Below are 14902 nucleotides of genomic sequence, written 5' to 3'. Positions count from 1 at the left end.
CAGTGAAGCATATACATACAAAAACTAATGTAACCACCCTCTGGCAAGGTCACACGGTAGGAACTATGTCTATTATTTTCAAAGACAGGCACATTAGTAGATAATTCCTTTAAAAACTTAAATTCTGTAACTTGTGTTGCTGTTTTTGAGGCTGTCTCAGCATGTATCTGGGCTGGTCTTAAATTCACAGGTCTGTGTCTCTGCCTACTAGCAAATGCTGACTTACTGCTGAACCATGGCACACAGCTTAAGTTCTTTAAGTTTGTTCTTCTGTTTTGTTTTATCTCTGTGTAGTCCCGGTTGCCCTGGAACTCACTCTGTAGACCAGGCTGGCCTCAAACTTAGCGCTCCACCTGCCTCCACTTCCTGAGAGCTGGGATTAAAGGTGTGCGCCACCCCTGCCTGCCTGGCTAAATTCTCTAGGTTTTAACAAATGCATAGCACCTCTCACCACTGCAAAGCATCTCTCTGCACGTGGGCCTTCCTTTCCTCCTAATCCCTGGCAACCACTCACGTTTTCTGATCCTATCTATACACACACTAATAACATGTCCTCACAAGAATGGCTTTTCATCTTAATATACATTTGACATTCACTTACCTTATATGTAGTCTATTCATTGCCAAATGTTATTCCACTGAGGAATATAAAAGTTTATTCATTTATTTCGTTGAGGACATCTGGATTCTATCAGGATTTTGGTGATCAGAAACAATACTATGACAAACATGTGCACAGACTTGTGTTGGAACTTTATTTTCTAGGACAGACACTGGGTCAGATGCTACATCCATGCTTAACTTACACAGAAACTGTCAACAGCACCAGTGTGCCACTGAGGCTATGGCTGATCTACATGCACCTGAGGCAGGGCACTGTTGCCAGTTCACCTCCGGCAGCGGAGGGACATGGACCAGCATCTTACTGGGATGCTAACTTGCATTTCTTGACTAAGTCATGACCCTGATCAGCTTGCTCATGTGCTAACTTGCCATCTCTGTATCTGGCTCATTATGCTTTAACACTATCATTCACAGAACAAAGGTTTAAAACATGATGAAAACCAATCTATTTTTTAAGTGTTTTTGATGCTCTCAGAACCTTGTCTCCCGTAACTGTTAAGGATTTTCTTGCTTCTTGTTTTCTACTTAGATCTATGATGAATTCTAAGTTAATTTTCCATGAGAGAGGCATTCCTTCTTGGTATGAAGATGTTCAGTTGGCTCAGCTGCGGTAGTCTGGAAAAAAATGGCCCCCATAGGGAGTGGTGCTATTAGGAGGGGTGGCCTTGTTGGAGGAAGTGTGTCACTGTGGGGGTTGGTGGCCTTTGCGGTCTCCCATGCTTAAGATATGCCCAGTTGTTTCTGCAGCCTACAGATCACGATGCAGAGCTCTCACCACCTTTTCCAGCACCATGTCTCCCTGGTCACTGCCATTATGATCATGGACTAAACCCAGTTAAATGTTTTCCTTTAAAGAGTTGCCATGGTCATGGTGTCTCTTCACAGCAATAGAAACCCTAGCTAAGACACCAGCCAACTTGGTAACATGGGAAAATAATACAAACAGTATAGTATAGGGAGAGATCTTACCTACCCACAATGCTGAGCATGCCCCTGCGGGTGTGTTCACAGGTACATAGATGTACAGAGGATAAAAAGAGCTAGGGGAGGAGACTCTTTCTCTTTGGATTCTGGTTGTGGACTGAAGAGCAGCATGCAGACCTTTGGTTCTCGACTTTCTTGGCTTCTCACGTAAGTGATTTCTCTCTCAATAAATTATCATAGGACATCCCTATGTTGTGTAGTTTAATATTCCCACATTAGCATAGGATAAACAAAATGTGCCTTTTAAGAAATTCTATCAGACTGGGCGTGGTGCAACATGCCTGTACTCCCAGGCAGGAGAACCATAAGTTCTAGCCAACATTGGACAACAGGACCCTCCCTCAAAATTAAGAAAGGAGAAAGGCAGCATTTGCTCAGCACACAGCAAGCCTAGGCTCACTTTAGTGGTAACCTGGCAATATTTCCTTCTGGATATCTTTCTGAATTCTTTGAACTGCAATGCTGTTCTAGCTTACACTTTCTAAGATTAGGAGATGGCTTATTGGCTAAGAGAACAGCTCTAGACTGTAGATTATTTTAAGTTGTGTGTATTTTATACTGCGTTTGTTTAACTCTGTGAAGCTGTGTTACTGTGCCTGTCTAAAACACCTGGTAGTCCTAATAAAGAGATGAAACAACCAATAGAGGGGCAGGATCAAGGAGAGGTGGGGCAGGCAGGCAGAGAGAACAGACAGAAGGAGAAACAAGGAGGAGAAAGAGCAAGAGGAGAACAAAGAGAGGAGGAGTCAGGGAACAGCCACCCAGCCAGCCACAGAGTAAGAAGGAAAGTAAGAAGTACAGAAGTAAGAAAGATAAAGGCCCAGAGAGAAAAGGTAGAGGGATAACTTAAGTAAAGCTTGAGAGAAAAGAAGCCAAGCTAAGGTGGTGCATTCATAAGTAATGGTAAGACTGTGTGTGATCTACACGGGAGCTGGGTGGCAAATTCCTCAAAAAAGAGCAAAAAGCCAGAAGAGTAAAAACTGTTTCAAACAATACTAGACAGCTATGTATCAGTGGGCAGCCTCCTTCATGGCCTTCTTTTATATTGCTTCATGAGATAATCTGCTTGAACCTCTCCTCCCTGACAAAAAGAGAGACACCTGAGTTTAAGGAATTACAACACTAAGTCTTAGTGATCTGGTGCCCAGACTTGGGACTTAATCATCATCAGATTGATCTACTCCATTTGGGGCGTATATGACAGTAAGTAACAAAAGTTTGCAAGGAATGTCCTGTAATCTGTCTAGCTGCTGTTTTCCTCCTTGTCACCTGAAACCTCGGACAACTTAGAAAAATATTCACTAACTACAGTTTGAAAGACGACCACTTTTCTACATGTATTTACATAAGTACATGTGTGTGCAGGTGCCCACAGAGGCAGAAGCTGGGGTTACAGGCAGTTCAGAGCCAACTGTCATGGGTGCTGAGACTCAAACTCAGGTTCTCTGGAAGAAAAAGCAGCAAGTGCTCTTAAGCACTGAACCATTTCTCCAGCCCAAAGACACTTACGTTTTCTTCACAGTCCTTTAACAGTTTTATATGACTTTTCTCAGACTATAATATTTCCTGGGTCTTGAAATTACCCCCACTCTTCCATCTCCATATAAAATCTATTCCTTTTAAACTGACAAGAAACCAACCTAAGCAAACAACACAAAAAGCCAAGGCTCACAGGAGCTGGGATCTAATTTTGTCATTGGAAAGTACTTGCTCTTCAAATACTAGTGTTTCCACTGTTTACAGCTACTGGGAATGTCTGTTTGTATATGGTACTGAGAGCTGGGACTTTAGGATCCAATAATTTTGACATGAATCCGAGTTTTGCCACTGGCTACCTGTGTGGCCTAGCAAGTCATTTTACTTCAAGGAGTCCCGATTCCTCTGAAAGGAAGGTAACTATTTGACTGGCAGTCTCCACCTTCTAATGTCCACCTCTGGCAGGCACAGGTTTCTCTTCTCTTACAACAATCACACTTCCACCAGATGACTCCAGAAATGCTGAGTTATTAAGTAATAGTAATGATGGTAATTTATGGGAACTGCTTATCATTTCAATAACAATTATGCAGGCCATTAAATGTGTCAGATTCACCTTGCTGCATGCTTTATTGGTTTTTAAAGACATTAGCATCACATAGGCTCAGCACTTAGCTCTCACAGCATGCACAACCTCCCAGTTAAAAAAGCTGTTATCGGGAAGGGGAAATTGCACACCTAATGGAGAAATTAAAGAAGTGAATTATTTCAAAGATCTTCAAATGCAGTATTTTTTGTTTGTTTTTGGAATAGGGTTTCTCTGTGTAACAGCCCTGGCTGTCCTAGAACTCACTCTGTAGACCAGGCTGGCCTCAAATTCAGAGATCCGCCTGCCTATGGCGTGCTGGTTACAGCACAGAGAGGATCATTTCTCAATGGCCAGACTCCTATTGGCTCAGAATTCCTTTCATCTTTCTTTCCCCAGGGTGCAGCCTGCCACTAGCTGGTTACAAGGCTACAGCTGGGGGAAAGCCTGGGCAAAGTGATAAGGAGCATGATCACAGGACTAGAGAGACGGCTAACAATTAAGAGTTCTTGCTGCTCAAGTAGACTTGAGTTAGAGTCCCATAGCTCATACCCACCTGTAACTAACTCTTACATACATGGCACACACATGAATAAAAACAAAATAAATCATCTATTTTTAAAGGGAACGATTGCTAGTGCTTGTTCAGGTTCTCCAGAGCTCAGACTCCAAGATGAGATCACTTCAGAAATGTAGAACACAACTTAAGCAAGTTGGAGTCCTTTAGAGTACTTCTACACATATTAACACGCTATCCCCAGGAATTTAATTTTTAAAAATTCCAAGAATTTAAGACTTTGTAGTTAAGACTGTGAGTTTCTCATTAAAAAGAGGTCAAAAGTACACACACACACACACACACACACACACACACACACACACACACACACACACAGACGCTGTCAGATCTGTCCACAACTAGAAGCTGAAAGGTGCTGATGAACTTCATAAAAATGACACACTGGTCAGGAAGCATTTCAATGCTAAAATGCTAAAGACAGTTATTACCTGTGGTGGTTTGAGTAAGAATGGCCCCCATAGACTCATATATTTAAGTTGTAAGAGCTACTTAGTAATAAGACTGAGCAACAGGCCAAACAATTTATAATTAATATAAGCCTCTGTGTGTTTATTTGGGATTGAATTGCTGCAGGAGTCCAGACGTAGAGAGGGAGGAGCAATAACATTAAGCAAAGAGGTCAAGACCATGATGTGGAAACCTACAAAAACAGCTGACCCAAGCATTTTGATGCTCACTGACTCCAGAATGACAGCTGGGAAACCTGCATAAGACTGAACTAGGCCCTCTAATGTGGGTGACTGTTGGGTGGCTTCAGCAGTGTGTGGGGTGACGAGCAGTGTCTATCCCTAGTGCATGCACTGGCTTTTTGGAGCTGATTCCCCATGCAGAGATACCTTGCTCAGTCCTGCTTCAAGACTTTGTTGCCTCACCATGGGAGGCCTAACCCTCTCTGAGGAGTGGATGGGGGTGCGGTACGGGAAAAGTGGGGGAATGGGAGGACAGGAGGGAGAGGGAACTGGGATTGGTATGCAAAATAAAACTGTTTTAAAAATAATAAAAAGAAAACAGATTTTATGTCTTTAAGCGTTTTGCCTGCACGTGTGTCTGTGTATCACAGAAAGCCAGAAGCAAGCGTTAGCCCCACTGGAGTTAGATAGTTGTGAGCCACCATTTGGATGCTGAGAATCAAACCCAGGCATCCTCCAGAGGCATCTCTCCGCCTCATCTGCTCTGGTTTTAATTATTTCCTCCACTAACTTAGAGCTCAGGCTACTTTATAAGCCTAAGATCTAGTCAACACCCGCATACTCCTCAACCTCCAGTCAAGACTCCAGGTTCCAAACCAGTTCATTGGGTTCAGGCAATAGGCCAGCATCCACAGACCTAAACTCCACACCATCCTAACAGGCAAAAGTCCCACCACTACAGCTCAGCACTGGGCCAGTTTCAGGCTCAGAAGATGCAGTCACAGTAGATTTTACATACTGGATACCTAGTATAATGGCTATCATTTAGAGGATCTACAAAAACCAGATGAATGAATAGGTTAAATGATAGTCTTTGTGTAAGTAAAATTAAAAATTTGGCATACTTTATTATTTATAATAGAACCAACCACTGGGACTTGATACAACTTTATGGCTTATAGCACAGCCAATGATCATGTCGCACTCATTTTCATAAAGTTCTCATTAGGCAGGTGTTACTATCAACCCTACTTTATACATGGCAAAGGAACAGATGACGTTCAGTGACCAGCTCAAGGAAGAACTTGATAGACACGAGTTTCAGAACTGGGGTTCTTCTGAAAACTCACATTTCTAGTGAAATATTCCAAGTATGTGGGTTACTTATTCTGCAGGGAAGCTTCAACTTACCCTCTATGAAGGATAATATTTTGAGACTTAGAAAATTTAAATGAATTGTTCAGGAAATATTTGTGAATCACTTAAATTGTACTGCTTACAATTTTCATATATTAATTCTCCACACTTTTACTCACTGTACTTCACATCCTGAAGCTAGTAAGATTTCAGTCTCTATAGTAGTCACAGGGCTTCCATGTTTATTAGTGCCTGTCTTTGCAAAGGTTCTATTTACATGCCATTAGGAATTTCTGGTTGCAGCAATTCCAGCTTTGAAGCCTGTTCCTGGAACTCACTCTATAGACCAGGCTGGCCTCGAACCCACAGAGATCCGCCTGCCTCTATCTCCCAAGTGCTGGGATTAAAGGTGTGTGCCACCACCACCCATCAAGTATATACATACTCTTAATGTTCTTACAACATGCAATCATGAGCAAACAAACAATACCAGCAATGCTTCTGCCTGGCCTAGGATATATATTTTCCTTGATTTGGCAAAGACGGACCTCAGAGTAAAGCTAATTTCCCACAGTACACAATCTTTCAGAGATTAGTTCCCAGTCACCTCCATTTGTAATTATCAGTGATTACACACACACACTGAAAGTATGGGGCACCACTAACTTCTGACATCCACTCCTGAGTATTACTTTCACAATATACAGTTATGTATAATAGCCTAGTAATTGTTTTATATTCAGCTTTGTGGGACATATCAGTAATGTTAAACAGAACAAAAAGAGATACTCACAATACATCCTTAAAGTCTCCAAACACGTACATATGCCTAAAACTGTCAATCGCTATGACAGGACAATCGGCTGGGGTTTTCTGAATATGCAGAAGAGGATGTCTAAATTTGTCACAGTCTGCATGTAAGAAATTGATTGTACCTTTGAAAGAAACAGAATTTTAAGAACCACATTAGAATTTTAACTGTATTCTCTAATTATGAACTCTCAAAATCAGCATAATAAACAACACCATCATTCTTGAAATTAATATAGATCAGAAAAACTAAACCTAAACAGAGTATTTAAAAGAAGAAAATTCTTTTAGTTCTCAGGACAGACTCTAATCCCTTAGAAATTATAAGAAAACTCAAATTTAAATGCTATTGTGAATTTATTTCTTCAATTGGCAGTCATCTACTGTGTAGGTTCCCAGATTCTGATAGCAAGTCCCTGAGTCTAACATACACACTGTTCCCTTGGGACTGTCTTCATGACCCTTGTGGCCTAATGGCTATTTTAAAGTCTAATCCAAACCCAGAATGATGATTACTAAATGATTAAAATAAGCAGCTCTTTACCATGCCATTAGCTTACATTGTTTGACCTTCTATCCTCAGTACAAAGAAGCTGTTTGATATCCCCAATTCTGCTAAAATACCATGGAGAAATGCAGACAGCTGTCCAACTTCCATACAGAAATAAATGTGGATCAGAGTGTACCATCTCTTAGCAATGTCTCTGCAAATGTCCTTGGAAATGTGTCAGAGAAGCACTTAGGTACCGGAAAAAGGTTCCCCAAACAATACTACCCACCTAAGATGCCACTTTCCTGCTATCTGTTTGTCCCTATGTCAAGCAGTCACAGTACAGGACACACACGCAAACACACAGAGAACCCGCTTCACACCTCAACTCCACTGCTCCCTGCCCTTCTATCTAAACCCACGTGTTAAGTAACTTGTTAAACTTTTAGCCTAAATGTGTTTAGACTAAATATGTAACAGAGAAATAAGAGAAAGACAGAGAAAAAAGATGAAAATACACCTCAAACAGTCTACCTTTTTCACTTATTAACTGCCGGGCTACTTCATTCTGGAATATTTCTAAACTTTCTGTATCTTCTTTCATGTGGAAGAGTATGAGAAAAGGCAGTCCTTCTTCTGTCAATTCCTGCAAAAAGAAATTCCCGGAGAAAATCAGTGGTCTCTCCATTCAGTTTAGCTGTCTCCAAAGGGGAACAAGTGTGGACTCAATCCACATAACTAACAGTTGCAAGTAATCAGGAAAAAAGGGTCTATTTGGTGTGAAAAACAATGAGACTTGACCATTTGCATCTTAGGTATAAGCACTTACGAAACATACATGCCCTACTCTGATACAGACATGGATTCACCTGAAAGAACCTTGTCCAATCTGTTAGCCCAGTGGTTCTCAACCTGCAGATTGCAACCCCCACAGAGGACACACATCAGATATTTACAAGATTTATAACAGTAGCAAAATTATAGTTATCAAGTATCAATGAAACGATTTCATGGTTGGGATCACCACAACATGAAGAACTGTATTAAAGGGTCACAGCATTACGAAGGCTGAGAACAACAGTTGCTATCCAGTACTGTATATATGACTACAGGGACAGCCTCTTGAAGCAATAAATAAATTTTGATTCATAAATCTATGCTTAGTGTAAAGTGTAAAAACATTCCACCACGTGAGGCAAAGGTGGAAAGTGTTTTAGGGACAGAAGACAAAGCTCCACATTACAGTCATTTCCAGTCAACGTTTATCAACAATTACTAATAAACAGCTAGCTGCCTTGCATGTGTCTTTCAATATGCGCACATACCATGTACCTTGAAATGACAAAGTGCTATTAAAATTTATTTTCCTGGCCGGGCGGTGGTGGCGCACGCCTTTAATCCCAGCACTTGGGAGGCAGAGGCAGGCGGATCTCTGTGAGTTCGAGGCCAGCCTGGTCTACAAGAGCTAGTTCCAGGACAGCCTCCAAAGCCACAGAGAAACCCTGTCTTGAAAAACAAAACAAAAAAAATTATTTTCCTGTTATTTGAGAGTGTAAGAAACATGACACAGTAGATTTGAGTCATCTAATCTTAACAAATGACATCTTATTTGGATGAGAAAGTCCAGAAAGGTCCCCCTTGTAGGGAAAAAGGACCAGTCAAAGAAACACACTCTGGGCAGAGCCAAAGAAACACACTTTGAGCCGGGCATTGGTGGCTCATGCCTATTAAAGGCATTAACCCAGCACTCGGGAGGCAGAGGCAGGCGGATCTCTGTGAGTTCGAGACAAGAGCTAGTTCCAGGACAGCCTCCAAAGCCACAGAGAAACCCTGTCTCGAAAAACCAAAAAGAAAAAAAAAAAGAAAAGAAAAGAAACACACTTTGTCCCTGGAATTAGAGCCAGTGAAAGAAATACACCATGGCCCTAAAATTGGAGCCAAAAGGCTAAAAAGGACCAGAGAAAGAAATACACTTTGGCCCTGAAACCAGAGCCAAATCTGACCCTAACCCTGTGCAGAAAACTAACCAATCCTTGAGCAGGAGCTCTACCCAATCTGAGCTCAGCATTGAAATCTGACCAATCCCCTACCCTGGAAAAAATTCCCTGTATAATCCCTGTGTATGTTCAGCTTGGTTGGTCCAGCTGCCTCCTTCTAATAAACCCCTTCAACGAGCTTTGGGTGAAGATCTTTTTTTTGGTTTTTCGAGACAGGGTTTCTCTGTGGCTTTGGAGGCTGTCCTGGAACTAGCTCTTGTAGACCAGGCTGGTCTCAAACTCACAGAGATCCGCCTGTCTCTGAGTGCTGGGATTAAAGGCGTGCACTACCACCACCTGGTGAAGATCTTATTTTGTGGCAGAGGGGAAGCAACCCTGGGCAGGGCGGATCGAGCGGGGCTCTAACACTTTTGCCAGGGAAACCTTCCCTTGGCAGAGTGTTCTCCACTCTCCTGGGAGCAGAGCTGAACTGTAGCAACTTCGCCTGGGGAAACCGTCTGCAGTAGCTAGTAACTGATGCTTCCCAGGCTTCCGTCTGTGTCCACACAACACATTCTTTACCAAGCATACATAAAAGTATTCAGAAAGATTCTAAGAGAACCTCATTCAAGAGAAACAAACACTTCCCTACAGTTAAGTGATGCATGGGTGGTTGATTACAACATACACTACATCTTTTTTTTCCTTGTACATAGAGAAATATTTATATAAATAATATATATGCGCCACATAATCAAAAGATAGATGGAGCTTTCTTAGCCTTAAGTCAGGCTTGAGAATGAAGCCCCCCCCCCCAACCAACTACCGAGTAAGTTCTAGGGACTTTGGCAGCTGTGGAAATGAATGATTCCAAGTAACATCCTAGAGCTACGAGGAAAGGAAACTGGTCCCTTCTTGCTTCACACCATTCTTTATGTTCAGCAAGCAACTAGGCAATAGAAAAAAAGCCAGGCTTGTCTCTACACTGTCTACCCCTTTAAACACTGGGGGGGGGGGGAGGGCAGGAGAGGATCCACTTAAGACTGCACTTTTATTTTCCTTTTACTGTTTACACATTTTGCACTTGGGAAGAGGGAAACTAAGGCTGGGTCCTTCCCCTCTGAGGTCTCTCAGGTGGCAATGTAACCCATTTGGTTGTCCCTGTTTCTCTGCCCCAGCCCTGGCTTAGGGCCCAGAGGCAAGTTAGAAGACTGATAGCATGTGGCGGCTCAGGCTGAAGAGATGAGAACTGGGGTGCTGCTGTCTATGTCCCTACTGTTATCCTGTGCCTGGTAGGGTGGGGACTGTCATATTGTAACCCCTGTGAAAAACCTTGAAATATAACCACTCCATGCAGGTCCAGCTGTCAAGGGTTTTCTTGGTGAATGGATGGAGTGGAATCCATGGATTTAGGTTTGTCTGAGGAATTTGGACAACTTTCTACTTTTTCTAAACATGTTGAACTCAACTTCCTGAAATAACTTTTCTAAATGATTTCAGGACAAGAACGTAAGTGGGTTTCAAAACACCCGTGAACTAAAACATAAGTTAAAGTACAAAAGCTAGAATAAGGGCAGTCTATCGCACGCTTACACATGTACCAGATATGTACGTCATACACTACATCTTAAGACTTATTAAACGTGGGGCTGTGGACATAGAATAAGGGCAGTCTATCGCATGCTTACACATGTACCAGATATGTACGTCATACACTACATCTTAAGACTTATTAAACATGGGCTGTGGACATAGAATAAGGGCAGTCTATCGCACGCTTACACATGTACCAGATATGTACGTCATACACTACATCTTAAGACTTATTAAACGTGGGGCTGTGGACATAGAATAAGGGCAGTCTATCGCACGCTTACACATGTACCAGATATGTACGTCATACACTACATCTTAAGACTCATTAAACGTGGGGCTGTGGAGACGGCTTGGTGGGTAAAAGTGCTTGCTGTGTGACCCTGATGACCCATGTGGGATCCCTAGCATTAGAATAAACAATCAGATGCAGCAGCACACATCTGTACCCCTCTCCTGGGGAGATGGGAGGAGGAGGCCCGAGAATCTTCAGGAGTTCACAGCCAAAAGCCTGTAGTGCACGGTTCAGGTGCAAACAAGAGAACCCGCCTCCAAACAGTACAAGAGGACCAGCTCGCAAGTCCTTCTCCCACCACATACAGTGAGTCCACGGAAGAAATGAAAAACAAAAACAAAAGAGAATTCCTAAATGTAGCAACTTCTATGGGGGGGGGGGGATGTTTAAGTAAGACTTTCCAGGTCTGAAATTTTAAATTTTGTTTCTGAAACTTTTCTAAAGCACGTGTATCATATACCAGCGGTCAAATCTTCTTGAGTTTTTCAGCTACGGCAATAAAGAAAAGTAAGTATGCTAAACACACACAAAGGCTAGACATCCACTTATCAGGTGAGCTATTATTACAGCCCAATCTGCCCTCTTCCTCAAAGTTAAAGACAGGAACAAAATGAAAAAGATTTCAGAGTAACTCTTCAATTGTTTCTTGGTATTCGTTTAAAATGAGAGGAACTAGAAAAACCTTTAATGGCACAGGACTGCCCACGGTAACTAAGATCTGCCATTCTAAAGGAAATCCATTTAGACAGGGATCTTTTCCCAGCAGTGGGTATCAAAAGCACATCAGTTACTTTCAAGTTCATTTCCAAGAGTATTACCAAGTATCGCTATTACAAAAAATGCAAGAGAGATTCTAGAAGACTGAAGGTGCATAGCCAGCCAGTGCCTATGCATTAGGAAAACTGCCCAGTGCATGATCCTACAACTGGTAACTGAGAGACAGCATGGGAACAGAGGCAATGAGTTCTTTCACACTAGTGAATTAAAGACACCCACACTGGAGCCCCCGTACCTCTCCATTTTCAAATGTTATTTCTCGGACAAGAGGGACACATTTGTCTTGAATCCAGTTGTAAGTTACATCAAAATTTGTCATAGATCCCAAATACACCATGTCTGGCACAGAACGCTGTTATAAAAACAGAAATAAAAATTAGATTACTGTAATCTTTGCTGGCAAAAACACATTTTAAAATCCATCTACTAACCCAGAAATATCAAATATGAATTTCTAAGACAGAAGGTAATAGTTTGTCCTTTTTAAGAAAGGACAAATCTGTGGTAATTAGGGACTTGGTAATCTAACTTGCAACATAAAAGATCCCTGCTCCTCAGATTTAATGACCGTATTACACTAAAAAGTTAAAAAAATCAATCCGTGATTCTACTAGCATTTAAAACAAAGTTATTGCTTATACTAAACATGTATTAACTATGGTGTCTTAAGCACAGTATAAAACAGCAACTCACCCCTGGTGGCTTGTAGATTAAATTGTCTCCACTGTACCTTTCTGGTTTTGAAACATCTCTGATATAAGGAAAAAATAATAATGTTTTAAGAAAAACACTTGAAACAATATACTTTAATAAAAACAAAATTCATTAACCATTGCGATGTATGAATTGCAATGTATGAATTGTAAAAACATGAAGTAAAAATTGGTTCATTATTTGTCCCATTTACTGGACTATGCAATACCAAGACAAGCATACATTTAAAGGCAAACTAGTATGAGAGCGACTTCTTAAAATAACATTATAGTCAACTGCTTTGACGTTAGGATTTCATAAGTCTGGACTGACAGGGTCAGCATGATAGCCATTCTGACTCTAGACTGATTGCCACTTACAGATTAAGGACATTAATTTGCTAACAGAGATTAATAAAAAAACCACAGGGAAACATTATTTTATGTTTACTTAAGAGTACATACTTTTATATATACATATTCATAAATATATGTGTGTGTGTGTGTACATGTATGTGTAGTTCAAATGAAATCACACTACTTGGTATGATGCTCCCTCCAAGAGTCAAAACCATAACAAAAATCCCAGTGTCAGGCCTAGAGAACATTCCGTCTAGTTGTTGGCAGGGGTAACTGAAGAGACTCCCATAATAATACAGGCTATTGGCAATGCTCTTGATTGTCCCTTAGAACTTGGAGGGAAGACCACTTTGCTGAATACACTAAAACTCTGGACACAGAACTTGGAGGAAACAACCTGAAAGCCTCCTCCCTGAGGACTTGCTCTCATAATATCTGAAGGTGCTATGCAACAGCCAAAGGAGAACACAGTCAATCCCAGCTATAACGCCTACAAATCAGGCAATGATGAGCATGGCAAGATATCCCCAAGGGTGTAATAGTGGCATCTATTAGGGCCAAAAAAAGCTGTATAACAGGAGTTAAGGTCTGTTCAAAAGGAAGAAATCCATGCCATGTACTGAAAACCTAACCATCTATCCACATCTGGAGAGGTCATGGAACCTAGAGGAGAACCTACTACTTCTATTTTCCTAAACTAATCTAACTTCTAAATGCACTCTAAGTACTTATACCCACAGATACATGTAGCTCACCACTCATCAAAGATGCTTTTTGTTAGAAGAATGAGATCATCACAGAAATCAACTTTAAAATTCAGGGAACAACTGGCTATGAGGCACCAAAGGCAGTTGATACCTCGCCAATATAACCCACACAACCAAGACTCAGGGAACACAGAAAGAGAGGGGACAGAAAGACTGTAAGAGACAGAGAACTTGGATGTCTGCTGGGGGATTGTGTCTTCTATATATGACAAGGAGGCGGTACCCATGAAATCTCAATATGACTGCATAAACAAGACCTGCACAATGATAGTAACAGTTGACATTCCAACATGGATGGGGGAAATCTCACAAGGCCCCACCCCTAGAAGAGCTAAAGGCAATTAATGGCTGCGGAGAGGGGAAGAGTTACCAATCCCAAGTGGTTAGTCCTAAACAAATACATACTAAATGGGCTCAGCAGGATGAATATGTGTATGTGTGTGTACATATATGTATACATGTATATGCATTTATATATATGAAATAATAATTAAAGAAGAGGTCATAAATTTGAGAGGAAGTAGAGGGACAACAGAAGTTGGAGGGAGAAGGAGGGGCAGAAATGTAAATACACTAATCAAATATTATGTTGTAAAAAAACCTGAAATTAAATGAGTGGGGTCAATGAAGAAATCATGATATCCCTAGAATATAATAAAATTTCTGGGACATAGTAAAACAGTTGGAGGGAAGTTTACAGCCCCAAGCACCTACATAAAAAATTAGAGAGCACAAATAAATGACAGAATGATACAACTCCAGAATTTGGAAAAGAAGAAGAAAACAAACAGACCCAGGAGACAGCAAGGAATAATAAAAATCAAAGAAATAGAAACAAATAAAATTACAAAGAATCAATTACTCTAATAGCTGGTTCTCTGAGGTGACAAACAAGATCTACAGACTCTTGGCCCACTTAATAAAAAGAAAGAAAGCAATGGCCCAAATTAACAGAATCAGAAATGAGCAGGGAACATTACAACAGACACAAAAGAAATACACAATATTATAAGGGAACACTTAAAAAATTAAGTTGGAAAATATGAAAGAAATAGATGAATTTCTTGATTCATCCAAAATATTAAAGTTAAGTCAAGAAGTGACCAATAACCCAAACAGACCCACA

General features: G+C 41.1%; 1 protein-coding gene across 1 annotated transcript in view; it reads right to left on the bottom strand.

Annotated features, from left to right (window-relative positions):
* The window catches only part of Erp44 (endoplasmic reticulum protein 44), a 77812-nt gene that overhangs the window by 5276 nt on the left and 57634 nt on the right, over positions 1-14902 (bottom strand). The window contains exons 7-10 of the mRNA XM_005078722.4: positions 12651-12708; positions 12193-12309; positions 7851-7962; positions 6810-6951 (exon numbers count right to left, since the gene is read on the bottom strand). Of these exons, the coding sequence (XP_005078779.1) occupies positions 6810-6951; positions 7851-7962; positions 12193-12309; positions 12651-12708 (429 nt within the window). The remainder of the gene's footprint in view (positions 1-6809; positions 6952-7850; positions 7963-12192; positions 12310-12650; positions 12709-14902) is intronic.

Source organism: Mesocricetus auratus, unplaced genomic scaffold, assembly GCF_017639785.1.
Source record: "Mesocricetus auratus isolate SY011 unplaced genomic scaffold, BCM_Maur_2.0 Super-Scaffold_6730, whole genome shotgun sequence".
NCBI lineage: Eukaryota > Metazoa > Chordata > Mammalia > Rodentia > Cricetidae > Mesocricetus > Mesocricetus auratus.
The sequence above is the reverse complement of the archived record's forward strand: the minus strand, read 5'-3'. Positions and strand labels throughout refer to the sequence as shown.